Source organism: Barbus barbus (assembly GCF_936440315.1).
Source record: "Barbus barbus genome assembly, chromosome: 16".
Taxonomy (NCBI): domain Eukaryota; kingdom Metazoa; phylum Chordata; class Actinopteri; order Cypriniformes; family Cyprinidae; genus Barbus; species Barbus barbus.
Genome location: NC_136744.1, coordinates 10,849,323 through 10,867,764, shown reverse-complemented (window position 1 = coordinate 10,867,764; position 18,442 = coordinate 10,849,323). Strand labels below are relative to the sequence as shown.

Here is an 18,442-nt window from a genome sequence, read left to right as displayed (position 1 = left end):
TTTCAGAAAGATCTACATTTGATGTGGTCTGGTGGGAATCAAGCTGCATGAAGAATATCTAAATGTTTGGAATTGGACCAACAGTTTGAAACCTCTTCTACCAGCCACACGTATAAGTTGTGGTAAACATTTGTTGAACATTTAACACATTTTAAACCCTTAAACTTTAATTTCTTGCTTGCTCAAACTGATGAGCACCCAAAAACACTTTTACTCATTAACTAAACAGAAACGTGAGTGCAGGAACTGGTCTGACACTGTGCCAGGATGTTAGGGAACGGCTGGAGAACTGTTGGCTCCTCCTATGTGGAAGAGCTTTGGCATGCAAATGTGTGCAGGGACACGTGCTGGTGCTTGACTAACCACATTCAAGGTCTCTGCTAGACCGGTATATTTGAGAAACAAGTGACTCAACCACCCACGCCAGTGAATAACAGCACACAGAGCCAAGAGATCAAGACATGATTGAGCAAAGAGTTATTACCCCGAACTCCAAGTTTATTCATGAATACACAAACCAGCATCTCAGTCACACGTGACCAATAAAACATACACTCAGGAAGATAAAATTTACAAAACACACTTGCATGGGAGTGAGAATTGCAACTCTCAACGGTCACTGGTTTACAAACAGAACTAGATCTAGTTTCAGAACATTTTGGTGAACATTGATGTGGTCATCACTTGCTGACCAGCAGCAGAAAAATTCAGAATCCTATCCCTGAGTTAAAGCTGTCTGCCAAGTGAGGGAAAAAAAAAAAAAAAAAAAAAAAAAAAAAAGTTAGCTCTCCCTAAAAGAATGCTCACAATTTCCAAAAACTCAAAACCAGGACACAAAGCAATATGGTCATTGTCAACAGAACTTTCTGAAAAGATACGGGTAAAAATGAAAATCATTATTTTGTGATCTGAGAATTTGCATAATTGTGACATTCAAAATGTATATACTAATTTATACAACAAATGTAATTAGTCCTCTGGCTGCAATCACGGCTTTAGAAAGAGGGGGCAAAGAATGCATAAATCACGTAATCACCACAACAATTAAAAGGGGAGGGGGGAAAGTGCTCAAGGGGAAGGGAGGGAAGAGAGTTAAAATAGTAATTCATTAATCGGACATACAAGTTAGGACAGGCCAGTGGCCAAAAAAAATAAAAAAAATCCGGGGGTAAAAATACAGGTTAGTTAAAACGCGTATGTGTAATAAATGACAGTGACATGTAGCTGTATGTTTCTAAAGAGAGATCAGGGTGGTGAATAACGGCAGTTTCAAAGTTATAAGATCAAACCAAAACAGGCAGAGATACCACTAGCCGCTCAACCTCGTTTGAAATTGTGGTACTAAAGAAATACCAAACGCTGAAAACCAACAACTGTTCCCAACAAACAGGTCTTCAGGTCTCATGTGTGAGGGAAGCATATGGTGAGAGAATGTAAGCAAATGAGACTCAAAGATTTTTGAGACGGCTGTACATGTCTCTCTTGCTGCGTTCTCCAGCCCAGGTGCGGCTCTTAAGGCGGAACTTTTTCAGGTCTTCTTTAAAGTCTTCATGATGCATCGGCCGGTAAGCCTGTGGTTCACAGATCGACTACAAAGAAAAATGCATGCATTATAAACTTGGAAATAGAGCAGGAAAGAGAAAAAAAAAAAAAAAAAAAAAAAAAAAAAAAAAATTGTAGGGCGTTCAAACTGTGAAAGCATACATACCTTGTGAAGCGGGTAAAAGTCTTTGTAGCCTCCCTTCAGGATATAGAGTTCAGGGTAATGGAGGTTGGGGTACTCATTCAAAAATCTATCTTTTTGTCGAACGTAGCGGCACATCCGTGGGCCACGTTCAGATGAAAATTCACAGTGGAAAACCAGTAGGACACGCTTCTTGGGACATTCAGGGAGAATAGGACTCTTTAAAAAGTAGTCTTCAATTTTATCCTCTTGATGGAGGTTAAGGGCACCCTGAAAGGACGACAAACAGGAGTCAGCAAAATTTGCCCAACACAAATACAGCAGCGTGCAACTGCGTCAAGGTTAATTAAATCCTAACCTTAATATGGCCACCCTCATACTCATACGGATAGCGGCAGTCGATGACAAACAGCCTCTCCACCAGATCGCTGTACTGGCCGTTCATTGCTTTAACCATCTGAAAATACAGAAACAGATATTAGAAAACGGGATGCAGGAAAGTGCCAATGCACATACTTTGTATAGATGACATGCAACTCGTGCAACTGCTTGTTTTGCATTTTAAACGTACATGCTAAATGATAATGTGTGCAAACTTACAATCTCTGGAGTGATGTATTTCAACTCTTGGTGTCTTCCTTCAACTGTGGGTAGCGCAGGAGCCTTCAAAACAACAAATGAACTCTTAAATGGTGCTTGATTTATTGTTATGATAGATTTTATGTGTGAGTGTGTCATATACAGTGCCCTCGAAAAGTATTGGAACAGTAAAGACAAAATTGCTCTGTTGGCTGTGGAGTCAAGACAATTTCAAATATGATTAAAAGATGAATATCAGAGAAAACTACAGAATGTCACATTTTATTATTGGGCGATTCAACACATAGATGTTTTACCAGCTAAGAAGTTCAGCACTTTTAGAGTTTCATCCCTCTATCTGATGTGAGCATAAGTATTGGAACAGTTGCCTCACAGGTCTTTCTAAGTGATCAGCTGTGTCCTGTTGCATTAATTCTTCAGATATTAAAAGCAGGGAATGTGTCGTATCAGTTATATCCATTACTTCTGTATTCTGAATCTTGCATTCGATGATGACACACAAACAGGAAGAAGATGAGGGAGCTGACTTTGAGAGAGAAGAAAGCAATTTGGATGCTAAAAGAAAAGAGGAAGTCAATTAGAGCTCTAGCAAAAGCAAAGGGCATGGAGAAATCAAGAGTTTGGAAACCACCAGCAACGACCTGATCGGCTGAGAAAACAACAGTAGTTAATGACAGACAAATCATAAAAGCTGTGAAAATGAATCCTAAAAGACGTGTCTGTAAAATCACCAACAACTTCCAGAAAGCTGGGGTGATGCTCTGACAATCTACTGTCCTCAGGAGACTTTGACACAGAATTACAGATGCTACACAGCAAGATGCAAACCTAGTTTGCAAAAAAGCACAAAGGTGAACCAGAAGAGTTTTGGAACGGTGTTTATGGACCGATGAGACAAAGATGAACCTTTATCTAAGTGATGGGAAAGCAAAAATGTGGAGAAAAAAAAAGGGATGATCCCAAGCATACAGCCTCATCTGTAAAGCATGGTGGAGGTGGTGTCATGGCATGGGCATGCATGGCTGCCTCTGAAACAGGCCTTCTCAACTTTACTGATGACTTAATGATGACAGTAGCAGAATTAATTTGGAAGGTACAAAACCATCTTGCCTACCAAGATTCAAGAGTTTTTTTTATTTGTCACATACACAATTATACAGAGTATAACCAGCAGTGAAATGTAGGTCAGGTCCGCTCCAAGGACAGTGCAATTATAAAGTATACAAATATTAAGAAGAAAAGTAGAAAAAAAAAATATTCAAGAAAATGCCACAGGTTCATTGGGAAGTGCTTCATATTGCATTATGACAATGAAATAAATCTGATTGAACATAGGAGAGTAAAGGCAGAAACTCCCCAAAACAAGCAGCAATTGGAATTGGCTGCATTAAAGGCTGAGAAAAGCATTTCAAAGGATGAGACCAAGAGTCTGGTGATGTCTACGGGTCACAGACTCACTTCTGTGATTGTGCGCAAGAGATCTGCAACTAAATAATAGCTTTTAATCTTTTATATCTGCCTTATGTTCAACTGTCCCAATACTTATGCTCACATCAATGAGTGGGATAAACTCTAAAAGTGCTGTTCTTTTTATTTGGTAAAACGAGTGAAACGGCTATAAAAAGAAAATGTGACATTCTGTAGTTGTCTCATATTAATCTTTTAATCATATTTGCAAATGTCTTGACTCCACAGCCAAAAGAGCAATTTTGTCTTTACTGTCCCAATACTTATGGAGGGCACTGTATATGTAATTACTACTAAATGCAATAATCACCTTGGTGAAATCTCCAATCACATTACTGGGATCTGTATCCAACATTCTTTCAATCTGCGTGTGATTAAATGACTTTGACCTTTGAACCTGTAAGAGGAAGGGATCAAAGTTAGACCCAAATTATAAACTCAAATTATGGTTGCTGTTGTTTTTCCAGTGAGGTCTGACCTGATGAGGCATAACATCCTCCTGTTCTGTGGGTGCAACTTGTGTCCCTGCCAGGCTCCGCCTCCTCTTCACTCTGGCAGGTGTGTTCTCGTCTTGTGGCCTCTCGGGTCTCTTTAGCGGGATACGACCTCCGGGGTTTGGCATAGAGGGAGATCGGAACAACCCACGTGGACGGCAGCGCACAACAGGCTAAGCGCAATAAAGTGGATTTGGTTGTTAACCATCATGTCAATAACCATAAACAAATCAAAAAGAGATAAAGAGTGTAACAGCATACCGAATAATTACTGTCAGTACTTTGTTTAGCCACCAGAGGAGCTGTGAGAAGACTGTCCATTCCAAGAGGAACCTCAGAGTCATTCTACACAAACAAATGCATTATGGTTATTTACAAATCAAAGAAACATTAAAAAAAAAAAAAAAAGCAAATTGAGAAGTCACCTCCACATCATCCAGCCCCTCTAAGAAGCCATCGTCGTCGTCATCATCATCATTGTGGAGATAGGAGAGAGAGGGGCGGCGCAATATGAAGGGACTGCTCTCATCTGAAGAGTCGAGCTGATGGGATGAAAGTGGGGAAAGCTGGAGAAGAGGGGAAAATCCAAGCTTTTAAAAGGTTACATCAACATCAAAATTAAGCCTTTAAGAACTAAATTTTCTACAATTTCTGCATGATGTACCATTAAAGCAGGAGCAGAGTTGGGTCGGCCAGCAAAAGCATCCTTGGTACCTCCAGTGGACCGTGTACGACAGCGCGATGCTGGCATGGAAGGTTTCTTGAACTCAAAATTCTCCTGTTAAAAAAAAAAAAAAAAAGACAACAGGTTGACTCAAAATAACTCAGTTATTCCCTTGAATTACCATTAAGTCTTTTAATAAATCCTTTAGTATAGCACACTCACTCTCTCAAAAAGCAGTTTCTAATAAGTCAATTTTGAGCTTGAATACATCAATATATTGCCTCCAGAACCAGACAAACTAGAGACACAAAACATACCTCAGCCAGGTTCTCTTTGTTGTCGCTGCTATTTGCATGAGTCCACACTCCATAGCGCGAGGGATCTGGTTCTTTATTTCTCAAATTGGGACTGTGGCCCAAAAATTGCAGCTACAAAGAAAAAAATAATAATAATAATTATACTTGCACTACTGTTCAAATGTTTGGGGTCAGTTAGATTAACACAAATTTAGCAAGTACATCACAAATCAAAAGTGACAGTAAAAACACAAAAACACAAAGTACCAGTTTCCACAAACATATTAAAGTAACACAAAAGTATTTCAGAATGATTTCTAGAGACTAAAGTAATGGCTTATGAAAATAACATTTTAAAATATGATATTAATAGATTACTATTAATTTGTCTGCCAAATGCAGTCTTGGCAAACACATGAGACTTCTTAAACTCTAACTTTTGCATGAGTGTATAAAGAATAAACTTACTGGCAAAGAGTGCATCCTGCGAATGGGCACTTTTCTGTGCGAACAGAAAGAACATTTGATTAAACCAAAGTCAATACAACGGATTTCACAGACAAATTGTTTTGTAGTGCATGACCACTTACTCATTAACTGCTCGCGTGCCATCCTGCATGGCCTTCTCAAACCTGTGAGGAAAAAGAAAATGCTATTGAACAGTTCCTAGTGTATTCAAAGTCTCCTCCCACTCCAACCAAACACAAGCCCAGACGACAATTCACATCATTTATCTATCAGACTACTAGGCCCCTCACAAAATCACCGATGCCCACCTGTATGCAAAACAGCCCTCAGCAGATTTGAGGAAGGGGGGGGGTCTTCTAATTTACCATATGCCTACACAACGCTAACCCCCTCTGCAAGCCTCTTTTGTTGGAAGAGGGGAGCAGGGGGAGAGAGTGAATGGTGGTTTGGAGGGAAAGGAGGTAAGGAGTGTGGCTCTTTCATAGCATAGGAAAAAGGAAGAATTAGAGTTCAGAAGGGGGTTCTGTAGTAACCCTGGCTACCTCACACACACACACACATTACCGCTCTATTTGGACGCCTGCTCTCACAGGGCATGAAAAGCGTGCCACTATTCACCAGCCCCCTTCAGAAACAAGCCACTCAACACACACACTGATGTGTGTGGAACCCAAACAGCTGTAGGCCTGGCTGCAGATAAATGGATTCCCACCAACACCAAATGGCTTGGAAAGGAGAACCGTCTCAGACTGCAGATTTCCAGAGAGCCAGGGTGTACACAGATTTATTGCATGCTGGGTGAATAATGCTATATTCTTAGCCTTTGCATATTTAAAATGATAGCTTACCCAAATAAATATTTCTGGTTTATTCAATTAAACAACGTCATTCTGCTTAAAAATCTCACTTTGTGCCTCACAAAAGAAAATCATCCTTGTGAATAACTTGTGAATAAATGACTTTTCATTCTCAGCTGAATCATTGCTTTAATAACAGGATGTGCGATGTGGCTCAGATACCCACCGATTCTGTGTGTGATCTGTGATGGATGCCAGCATATGCTCAGCTAATCCACGAAAAACAGACACGCTGAGCATATGTACAATGCATCTAACGGCAGAGACTAGATTAGACGTATAATCCTCAAGCCAAGCTCCATCTCACGTCAGATATTATGACCAAGAATCATTAGAGAGAAAAAAATAAAAATAAAAAAAACTCACTTCTGCTCAACATCCAGATCATCCAAAGGGCTGGGAGACTCTAGTCCAAGACCTGTGGAGAGGAGACACAGGTGAGAAAACCTGCACAAGCTGTTAATAATACAGCAGAGCTAAACTATAGTCTAAAGATCACTGCTCACATTCCAAATGATCTGTCACACACCCACACACTGTATGGCACACTTTAACATTCCTCTCAACCAACTCAAAAAAATTCATTTTTATTAGTAGCACTTCATTTCATTACTAGTGCACAATTACATCCAATTATAATGCTTTACAATTGCTCATTTTTATTAGACACTTGTAATAATTTGAGAATCTTTTATTACTAGGAAAACTTTTCATCTAATGACTTGTAAAAATTATAATTTTTAAGTTAATGATTTATAAAGTTGCCAATCCAACGCACTCTTGGGTAAACTATTTTATATTTTGGCAAATTGTGGCTAAATTGTAAACAAACTGTTTTATGCAATCTGCTTACACCCCACTGAAGGTCAAGTTTATAGGGTGGATGCCTTCTAAATAATAATAATAATAATAATAATAATATTGCACAAATCACCACCCTAATGAGGTGACATTGGCCATTCTGACTAGAAACAAGTGTCTATTCATTTAACACTATGACAACTGGAATGGACACTAGTAACTTCATCAGAAAAGTTAGTTTACTAAAGAACAAGTAGCATTAACTCTTTAGTAACTTTTTTTTTTATTTAACTGCTTACTATAAAAATAAGTGGTAGTACCATAATAGACAGATAAAAGCTTAAAAGGCTTGCCATACACAAACACACTGGCATTACCACGTTTTTACTGGAAAAACAGTCAAACTAACCTGCATCTGAAGAAGCATCAGAGGCGAAGGAAGGGATCTTCAGGAGGGGCAGGGCTTTCTTCCGCTTTGGTGTCTCACATTGACTACATCAAAAAGTAAAAAGCAAAGAATTTAATAACTGAAATGTATTGCATTACATAATAGCATTATAAACGGTTTAAACAAATACACCAGGCTTTGATAACGAGAGTAGTAGCATCAGAACAACTCCAGGAAGTCGCTCTGCGGTTGTTTACTTTTTACTCGTGCTACTAAAAAACAGTCCAGCTTCACTCACCCTCCGAGAACAGCGAGATTATTCATGTTTAGAGCCAGGTTGGTCACAGGAGACGGCACTGTCATGGGTCCGGGGGAGGCCAGGTGCACGCAGGGGGAGCCCCTCGCCCCGATCTCCGGCAAGGAGAGCCGCTGAGGTCTGAGGACTGCATCGGGCCCGGCGCTGAACGGATCATTTACAGGGCTGATGTCGCCTGGAGCAAGATCAAAATCCATTTCTGAAGGGACGCGGATCGTCGGATGATTGTTGAAAATAAGATCCGGTCAAGCGCTATTAAGACCACAAAGGGTTAAGCCAAGTTAGCAAGCGCACAGCAACCGGATAGAGGCTTAAATTGATCTTATTTAGGTTTGAGAAAACAACTTGCAGAATTCTGCATAATAACTACGCCAGATTACACAAAACACGATTTTAAAAAAAAAGGGGGAGGTTAAAAATCCATCTTCGTTGATATTTGTTGTCAGAGAGCTGTCGATTAGATCGCACTCTCTCTGACTTTTCCAAACTCTGCTGAGGAAGAAAGTGCTGAATGTAGCTCTTATTTATGTTCAAAACATGCAGTCCACAAGCGGCAATCGGAGTAGCCAATGAGCAGCGCCGTTACATCTGATTCAACCAATGAGATGCGCTTCCTCGTTCTTCCGCATTGTTCTCTGAGAGAAGGTGGGCGGTCCAAAGAATGACAGACAAATCTGATGTCCAATGATCATTAAGGTAACAACAGCGCTTCAATAAACTCACCCAATGGCTTTTATGTTTACATAAATTGGGCGGTATATAAATGTATAGATGTGGAACGAGGAAAGATTTTCCCGCGAAACAGTTCAAGCTGCAGTAACGCCTTCAGTTGCGAGAAAACCAATCAAATGCCATCGTCCTGGCGCGGAACGTACCACTCAAATCTCATGGACAAAGAAGTTTTATGTTTGTAAAACGTCTGTTTTGGGACATGTTTGTGCTGGTAGTTATCTGCAGTTTATTTATTTAACTTTTAGGTAGTTGACATTATATGTTATCATCCATATAAATAATTTTAAACTATTTTTAAATAATTTTTAAAGGATGCTTCAAGCTTATCATACATGCGGTTTCCATTACCTCATATTCATTTAGAGAGAAAGCTAGTGAAGTCAAAAAGATTTTAAAATATGAAAATTATAAACAAAATGGATATACAGTTTCCCTTATAAATGTACATTTTAACCTGAAAAAATTACACGTTAACTAATGTCATATTAAACTAGCCATAGATGCCAAATAGATGCTGTGAGTGTTTAAATTAGCCTAAAGATAAGAGATAATACAAATGTTAATGACTAAAATTCTCAGCTTTTTGCTGACCTGGCAACATTTACATTAATTTCATGACAAATACTGTTAGACTGACAGATTTGTCAAAACAAAAAGGGCTGTCTGTGAACATAGGAATCTATTATTGTGAATATTGTGGCCTGTTACTTTACCAAAATATGAATAAGTTTCTCGAAACAAGTTGATAAGGAAATAACATTAACTAAAAGCAAAACAGTTTTTGTTGCCAATTCTTTATGTTTGTGTGTATGTTAGGGGAAGGTGACACTTTAGCTTTATGCTACAAGTGGCCTTTGTCAGAGTGTTTCACATAAATTAAAATGAGGCAGTGAGAAATAAACGTAAATTCCTTCCCTGACGGATATAAGATGAAGTTGGCTAACACATAGGCTGTAAGAGATAAAACATACAGTCATTTACCATTCAGTGCACGCCCAAAAAATATCCAATATCTCACTTCACACATGCATCACAAACTACGCCATGGCCCTCCAGACAGTAGATATAGCCTTATGATAACTTGAGGAGATTGCTGGGATATACAGACACTTTCCAGGACAAGCCCTTCACTTCAAACTATGGCTTTTTACAATAAAGTTCACACTAGGCAAGATTCCAATATGAATTGAATGCAAACTGTGGTACTGTCGGACGTTTTATTTTAGAGATCTTTCTTTGAACATTTGGTAAGGATGAACTGTGACAGCTTTATTAGAAAGACAAAACAACCTGATTGTTTCTGTTAGTCTTGATAACCTCCCAGTCACCCTCCTTTGCTTCTGCAGAATCCCTCCAATTCTAGCACAATGGGACTGTGGGAATAGGATGGGAAAGCTCACATGTCATTTAGCCATTTTGTTGTAGTTTTTTTTTTTTCTGTTATATATACTGAGTAGAGACATGTACAACCAAAATCATTGTCATACTAAAAGGGATTTAATAAAAAAGGGTTTTAACTTAAACTTAAAAAAAAAAAATGTTTTTTTCTAGATACACAGATTAATTCTATTATTTATGCTGTGTGTTTGTTTATTCTGAATGTGCATTTGTTTCACAAATCTGTCATATAAACTACCTTTAAAAAGTTTGGAAAATGTATGTTTTTATTCAGCAAGGATGCAAAATGACATTATAATGCTACAAACATTTCTATGTAAAATAAATGTTCTTTGAACTTTTTATTCATCAAAGAATCCTAAAAAAAAAATCACAGTCTCCACAAAAATATTAAACACTATTTTCAGCACTGATATATTAAGCACCAAATCAGCATATTAGAACGATTTATGAAAGATGAAGACTGGAGTAATGATCCTGAAATTTCAGCTTTGCATCACAGGAATAAATACACTTTAAAATATAACAACAGAAATTATTTAACAGTATTTCACAATTTGATAGTTTTACTACATTTTAGCAGCCTTGGTGAGCATAAGAGACTTCCTTCCCTCAACAACAACAAAAAAAATCTTACTGACCCACAACTTTTGAATGGTAGTGTACATCTGGAGTTGATAAATAAGTTTAAAATTAAAACTAACAAGCTACACAACTCCCTATAAAATGAATAACCCAAAGAAGACTTAACAAGACTTAAAAAGCATTTCATGAAATCTTACGAGATCATCTTTTTGTTTAACAAATGTCTGCCTTCACCTAGTCTGATCACATGTATATTCCAAAAAAATAGCATACTAGATTTATAGAGCCCAGGTCTGAGCCGGCCATGGTAAAATTGAAATCTCTAAATTCATACTAAACAACAGGAAGAGTCTCATGTCAAACTGGATAAACAGACTTGTATTGAAGGATCTCAGAGAACTTGCCCAGACAGTTTTACTACGAACTGACGTTTGCTAACAGGTAAACACACCTGCTGTGAGAATTCACAAAAGGACATATGGGGTTCCTCAGGGTGGGAGAGATCAGCCTCAGTTAAGACACTATTGTACCAGCTCTGACATAATCTGTAAATTTACATTTTTAAAACTATGGGTCTGTGAAATAATTCACACATAACTTGATATAATTAGTGTTAGTACAAGAAAGAGCAAATGTGCACTGCTCAATTAATTTTTTTCTAAGTAATCACTTGGAATTGAATTACATTTAAAAAAGCAGATAAAGAAATCCTGATTATATATTTCTCATAATATTTAAGGACCTACACTAATCTCTGAATGAAGTGCTAAACTGGTGGTCCCGACACAATAGTTTATGAATGCATTGTGCAAGTGCGTTGACCCATTAAAAATGTCTGTTGCTTTAATGAACTTCCTGGATAAAGAGTAAAGTGGGGACTCATTCAGAAAGGAAGACAGTGCTCTATCCCTGATCCACAGCCCTCGAAATAGTCACATCTAGAAATGGTACAAATAGAATGACACAATCCCTTTGAAACCCCTAAAATGTCAGCTTTTGTCTGTGTGTAAGTGAATGTTCACATCCATGTGATGTGACAGGTGGTCTGGCCTAAACGCTTTGCATTTGAGACCGCTGCCTCAGTGAATGACTGAGTGTGATTATAAGCATTTGCATAGCTCTAATGTGGAGAGTGTATTGCTCTGTCATTAATGTCCTCTGCAGTTAAACCTGCCTCATTACCACCCTAAGCCATCAGGAAAAGCCCAAATGGTGCAAAGGGTCGTGCATTAACACATGCATTGGGGAAGAACTGAATGCGCTAAACCCCTCACCTGCCTCTCACACACACCTTACTGAAGATGTAAGAAATGTGAGTGTGGTACTTAAGTGATCTTTGGTAAAGATCTCAAAGTCAAGCAGCTGTTGAATACATTTAATCAGATGCGGTTAGCGAATGAAAATGAAATGAGGCAGTTTGACATATATATATATATATATATATATATATATTTTTTTTTTTTTTTTTTTTTTTGGTTGTTGTTTTTGTGTGTGTGTGTGTTTTGTGTTTTAGAATAAAAATAAAGAGTAAATAAAAAGTTAAACGCATTACATTTATGCAGTACAGAAGTACACTTTAGCATGCTAGTTATTACAGTAATGAAATACTTATAAACTTCCATTTGATCTAAATGTATTGTTTTCAGACACTTATTTGCAATTAAAATAAACGGTATTGCTTCATATATATAATTTGATATTTACTTCTGTTTTCTCTGAAATATTGTTAAAGTGCACTGCTTAATGTACTGACAAGCAAGGCAAACAAAAATATTTAATGTCATTTAAATCTGAATATCATGTATTTAAGTATTTATAATTACACGTTTTTAACTGAGAAGTTGCCATTTAGTGCATTTAAAATACATTAACTTTACATGTAATACTGCATAAAACGCTTCAGTTAATATGAATTGCTTTAAATGTGTCTTACTCACGTGTTTCCTTGAGCATGACAAACAATTATTAAAACAAAATTATTTAAACTCTACTTTAAAGTAAAATTTAATTTGACGTTATTATAAAGTGATATTTTTAAAGTCTACCTAAGAAAACGTAATATTCAATTTTCAATTCAATTCAATTCACGTTTATTTGTATAGCGCTTTTTACGATACAAATCGTTGCAAAGCAGCTCTACAGGAATTTAAGTTTCCACAATATATTTATATATATTGCAGAACCTTAATATATTTGACTAATGAAATGTAATAATGAAAGTGTACTCTCTATGAGTGGTATTTTACTTCATTAATAGCTTTTTTTTATACTTTTAAGAGTTAAAGTTCATTACAAATGCACTCGATACAATTAAGCGCACTTCTTTTTCACAGGTGTATTTTCTGAAACACAGATAAATTTCTCAGTCTAGTCCATCTGTATGGATATTCTGACACACATACACTATGAGGTGACCACTGCTGACCACTGCTTTTAGGTCAGCATGAAAGAGAGGGAAAGAGAGGCACTGAGAGAGGGGGAGAATGAGACGGGCAAGAACATCTGCCCATTGAGTCTCCTGAGAACAGATGGGCCTGCAGGGAGAAAATAACTCAGCCTTAGGCTGGCGTTCTGGAGGGAATATGAAAAAAAGCAGGGACAAAAGAAAGAAGGGGGAGGAGAGCGTTGAAAAAAAGGAGACTAGGGGGTTTGTTGTGAGGGAGGCGTAGAGGCCAACGGGTTCCAACAGACCTGAGACGGAAAGGAGACGACAAGGCTAGGAAGAGTAAGAGAGAGAGAGAGGTGAAATAGACAGGCCTATACAGCTGATCAAAGACAGTGACAGCTGGAGATTAACACACAGGACAGAGCAGAAGAATGTGAGGAGGGTTCAAAGGTGACATGGCTGATCAATGTGAAACATGAAATGTTCATGACGATATTACATTTACATTTAGTCATTTGGCAGACGCTTTTATCCAAAGCGACTTACAATTGGGGAATACAAAAAGCGATTAATCTTGAAGAGGCAATCAGACAGACGAAGTGCTCGTAACACCAAGTCTCAGTCATTGTTCTAATAAGTACAAGCTAGTAAGCGGAGAGAAAGATAGAGGGAAAGAGTTTTTTTTTTTTGAGTTTAGGATGAAGTCAAGTACTGCCGAAAGAGATGAGTTTTCAGTTGTTGCTTGAAGATTGCCAGGGATCCGGCGTTCCAGATAGGGGTGGGAAGATTATTCCACCAGCCAGGAATGGTGAACGAGAATGTTCTGGAGAGTGATTTTGAGCCTCTCTGTGATGGTACCACAAGGCGTCGCTCACTAGCAGATCTCAGACTTCTGGAGGGAATGTAGGTTCGTAATAGTGAGTGGAAGTAGGAGGGTGCTGAGCCTGTGGTAGTTCTGTATGCAAGCATCAGTATCGAACTTGATGCGAGCTGCCACTGGTAGCCAGTGCAAGGAGATGAAGAGAGGTGTCACATGCGCTCTTTTGTAGGTGTAGCTGTAGGTGATGTTCTTTCATCCATGCCGAGATGTCCGCCAGGCAGCCTGAGATCCGTGCAGCTACCGTTGGGTCATCTGGTTGAAAAGAGAGATAGAGCTGTGTCATCGGCGTAGCAGTGATAGGAGAAGCCATATGCATGTATGATGGGACCCAGCGATGTAGTGTATGTGGAGAAGAGGAGGGGTCCAAGAACCGATCCCTGAGGAACTCCAGTGACCAGTTGATGTGGTTTGGATACCTCCCCTCCCCAGGCCACCCTGAAGGATCTACCGGTGAGATAGGATTCAAACCAGCGAAGTGGAATCCCAGTGCTGCCCAGTGATGAGAGTGTAGACAGGAGAATCTGATGATTGACAATGTCAAAAGCAGCAGAAAGATCCAGCAGAATGAGGACTGACGATTTGGAATCAGCCTTTGCAGTTCGCAGGGCTTCAGTGACTGAGAGTAGCGCGGTCTCTGTTGAATGGCCACTCCTGAAACCTGACTGTTTAGCATCCAGTTTGTTGTACTGTGAAAGAAACCGTGAGAGCTGGTTGAAGACAACTCGTTCGAGTGTTTTCCCTACGAATGGAAGGAGAGAGACAGGTCTGTAGTTATCTAAAAGAGAAGTGTTTAATGTAGGTTTTTTTGATCAGTGGGGTTACCTGAGCCTGCTTGAATGCTGTGGGGAAGATGCCTGTGAGGAGAGATGTGTTGATAATGTGTGTGAGTGCCGGTAAGAGTGTGGGAGAGATTGTTTGGAGAAGGTGTGAGGGGATTGGGTCGAGAAGACATGTTGTAGGATGGCTGGAGAGGAGAAGTTTGGATACTTCTGCCTCGGTGAGGGGACAGAAGGAGAAGATGGGAGTTAGAGCAGTGGATGTGGTTGATTGGAGGTCCTGTGGAGTTGAGAACTGGTTACTGATTGTTCTAGTTTTGTCTGTGAAAAAAGAGGCAACGTCATCAGCGGTTATCAAAGTGGTGGGAGGTGGAGGAGAGAATTAAATGTTCTGAAGAGATTACGCATGTCTGGAGCGCTGGTGATCTTGTTGTGGAAATGTGAGGATTTGGCAGTGTGGACTTCAGTAGAGAAAGATGAAAGCAAAGACTGATACCTACTCAGGTCCGATATTATAAGGACCTGCTATTGATCTGATAACATATCTTCACAGTTTCCAACAGAAGCAAACATGGTCAGATTCACATTTATCAAAATTATCTACATGATTTTTCAGGATTTCAAAATCAATTTTGAACATTTTGTAATTTCAAAATGCAGAAAAGTTGATCATTCCTCATTATCAAAATTAAAGGAATAGTTCACCCCAAAATGAAATTTTTGTCATCATTAACTCATTAACCCTCATGTCATTCCACACCTATCTAAGTTTCTTTCTTATGAACACAGAAGAAGATATTTTGAAGAATTTTGACACAAACAGTTGTTGGTCCACATTAGGGAAAGAAATACTTTAGAAGTCAATGGAAAGAAATCAACTGATTACCAGCATTTTTCAAATGATGACAAAATGTTAATTTTGGGGTGAACTATCCCCTTAACAATTAAAAATAGCACAGATTTTAACAGCTTTCTTTGAATCGTTAAACTGCATTGTGGGAAGCAATTTTAATTAAATACGTCCTTATCAAACCCCCAGTCAGCCTGCGATGCTGCTTTCAGTCACTTTGTAAAGACGCACAGTGCTCTTCCTTGGGGGTCCTGCGACGCATATTGATGGTCTATATAAACACTGATTGTCCTCATTTGAAATCCATTCAGTGGTAGCCAAAGTGCAGTAAAATGGGACGTTTGCAAATGCTCAGAGCAGCCTGTAATTGTGTGTGAAGTAGACCATCAGTGGTGTTAATACAGCTCTGTGTTTGCACAGGAATGTTTAATGCACCGGTTTGCAAATGTCTCTGTGTGTTATACTGAGCTCAGCAGCTCGTTTCCAGTCATTAATAATCCATATCCCACCTGCTGATCAATATTTCATTATGCTTGCCGTGTCATTTGATGCTGGACTCTGAACAGTTGTACTGGACATAATGTACCATATTTAAATGAGTTATTAGTCATGAATTGAATAATGCTACTATTACTAGAGAGAATAAAATATAGTATGTTGTTCATACTATGTATAATACATGGTTTATTGTATAATATTTTTTTAACAAGTTCACATTTGATAGTAATGCATAAAAACAGAACAGAACAAAAGGTGAACAGCTGTTGCAGTGAATGACATGATTAAATGAACAGGCTCCTCTTGAACCTCAGTGCTCATAGCTACAACTTTTAAAAGTTATTTTCATTAATTGAAATAAAACTTAAATAAAATAAAATAAAATAAATCTTAGATGAAAAACTTCAACTTTACATTTTGCAATTAACAGAAATAAAATACGTTTAAGTTTAAGCTACAAAAACTGAACTAAAGTGAAACTAAAACTGAAATAAATTTAAACTAAATAGAAATATTTTAAATAAGCTAATAAAAATGACAAAAGCACATAAAAAAGTACTAAATCTTAAACTAAAATTAAAGTGAATACAGTAAAAATTATTAGTGCGTAAAGCGGTCTGTCTGAACCTTCTGTTTAAGATCTTCACTCCTCAGGGGCCTTGACGAGTGTTGATGAGAACAGAATAACCCTTTTTATTCACATAAACGTTCAGAGATTTGTTTTTAGGCAAGAGCAGTTTTTAAACCACCCAGGAAGAGAAAAGGAGTGGCAGTTTTGTGGTGAGATAGTTTCAGTAAACATCCTTGAACTTAAATGAAATTACAGTGAACTTTCAGATATCTAGTTTGAGCATAAACAACAATACAATCTTTCACAATGATCTACTGTAACACCTTGGCTGCTGATTCTGAAGTGAACTTTAAGTCACTTTGAATAAGAAAGCACTGTATCTCCGACATCTCATCTATGGCACTCATCTCAGGAGAAAAATCACAATAACTCAATCATGATAAGAGAAATCTTCTGAACATGTTGAATAGATTCTGCCAAAATAAATTCAGTTCTTTCAGCCTGTTCTGTCCCAGCAGCACTCAGAAATCAATGAGCCGTGTCAAACAAACATATAATTGCTAGAAGGCACAATTGTTTGTTTTAGATAAGTGACAGCAGGCTGAAAACTGACTAGAATTCATCTAAATGTGATGTTGTGGGGTATGTGTGGGGGATAAGAAAAATAGATGGAAAATGAACATACTCCAGTGTTTGAATATGTGCACACACAACAAGCTATTGTCTTCCTGATCATCTGGTCTTATCTATCAGTGTTTATTTTCATAAGGATATAAGGGAGGTGGAGCAGAGATGCTTGACATGATATACAGCAAAGCCTTTTGTCTTGAATTTTTTTTTAATGTTAGCATGTGTGTGTGTGTGTGTGTGTGTGTGTGTGTGCATGTTTATGTGGTTTATGAGGACACAAATTTGTATAATGACATGGGTATGACAGAGGTATTACAATATGAAGGTGGTTTATGAGGACACTGCCTATGTCCCCGTAATTCAAAAGGCTTAAAAAACATACTAAATGGTGTTTTTTTGAAAATCTAAAAATGCACAAAGTCTCCTGTGAGGGCTAAGTTTAGGTGTAGGGCAATAGCACACACAGTTTGTTCAGTATAAAAACCATTACGCCTATGGAGAGTCCCCATAAACCACAAAAACCAACATGTATGTGTGTGTGTGTGTGTGTGTGTGTGTGTTGGGTGGGTGGATGGTTGAGTTAAAGAGGTTAAGACGCATTTTCACTATGGTTAAGAGCATCTCCTGTCTTTTCCATTTTCACACACACACAAAAAAAGTTTTATAATGATACACTGTTTTCACTGTCACTCATTATCAGTCAACACAGCGTGTCAGATTATATTGACAGCTCATTCACTCCACATTGTTTATATATTTATAATAAAATTATTAGCAGATGTTGTTAAACTGATAGCAGGTGAAGTCTTCATTATTATCTAATAGTGGGGCATAGGCCGATATCCTATTATTTAAAATTAACTTTAATTAAATGTAGCCGTTTCTAAATGATCAGCTGTATTATCAATGTGAATGACAGAGGAAGGCTGTAAAACTAACGTCCACTAGAGGACACTAAAGGCACAGGATAGGACGTCTTTTCTCATAGCTCTCGCAGGTTTTCTAGGTCTCATAGTTTGGCATCAGTTATAAACGTTTTTTTCCACGACCATGGTACATTTACTCCTTAGTTTTGTATAATTAGTTTTCAAAGATCTCTGT

The 18,442-nt window shown here is 38.1% G+C and overlaps 1 protein-coding gene across 1 annotated transcript; it reads right to left on the bottom strand.

Moving 5' to 3' along the window:
- Positions 1-455: 455 nt before the first annotated feature.
- On the bottom strand, positions 456-8,581 carry LOC306882342 (M-phase inducer phosphatase 1-like). The gene is made up of 15 exons (XM_079436896.1): positions 8,018-8,581; positions 7,741-7,823; positions 6,897-6,948; positions 5,796-5,837; positions 5,674-5,707; positions 5,227-5,337; positions 4,910-5,023; positions 4,671-4,811; positions 4,507-4,590; positions 4,230-4,418; positions 4,062-4,148; positions 2,285-2,347; positions 2,043-2,141; positions 1,709-1,954; positions 456-1,589 (listed from the first exon to the last, which is right to left on the bottom strand). The coding sequence occupies exons 1-15, from the start codon at positions 8,230-8,232 to the stop codon at positions 1,449-1,451; spliced, it is 1,701 nt and encodes a 566-aa protein (XP_079293022.1). The 5' UTR covers positions 8,233-8,581; the 3' UTR covers positions 456-1,448.
- Positions 8,582-18,442: the final 9,861 nt, after the last annotated feature.

Coding starts and splice junctions, on each gene's coding strand:
- LOC306882342 (XM_079436896.1), bottom strand. CDS start 8,232: ATGGATTTTGATCTTGCTCCAGGCGACATCAGCCCTGTAAATGATCCG. Junction 5,338..5,673: donor GCAGGATGCACTCTTTGCCA/GTAAGTTTATTC, acceptor TTTTCTTTGTAG/CTGCAATTTTTGGGCCACAG. Junction 4,812..4,909: donor ACTCTGCTCCTGCTTTAATG/GTACATCATGCA, acceptor CCTCTTCTCCAG/CTTTCCCCACTTTCATCCCA.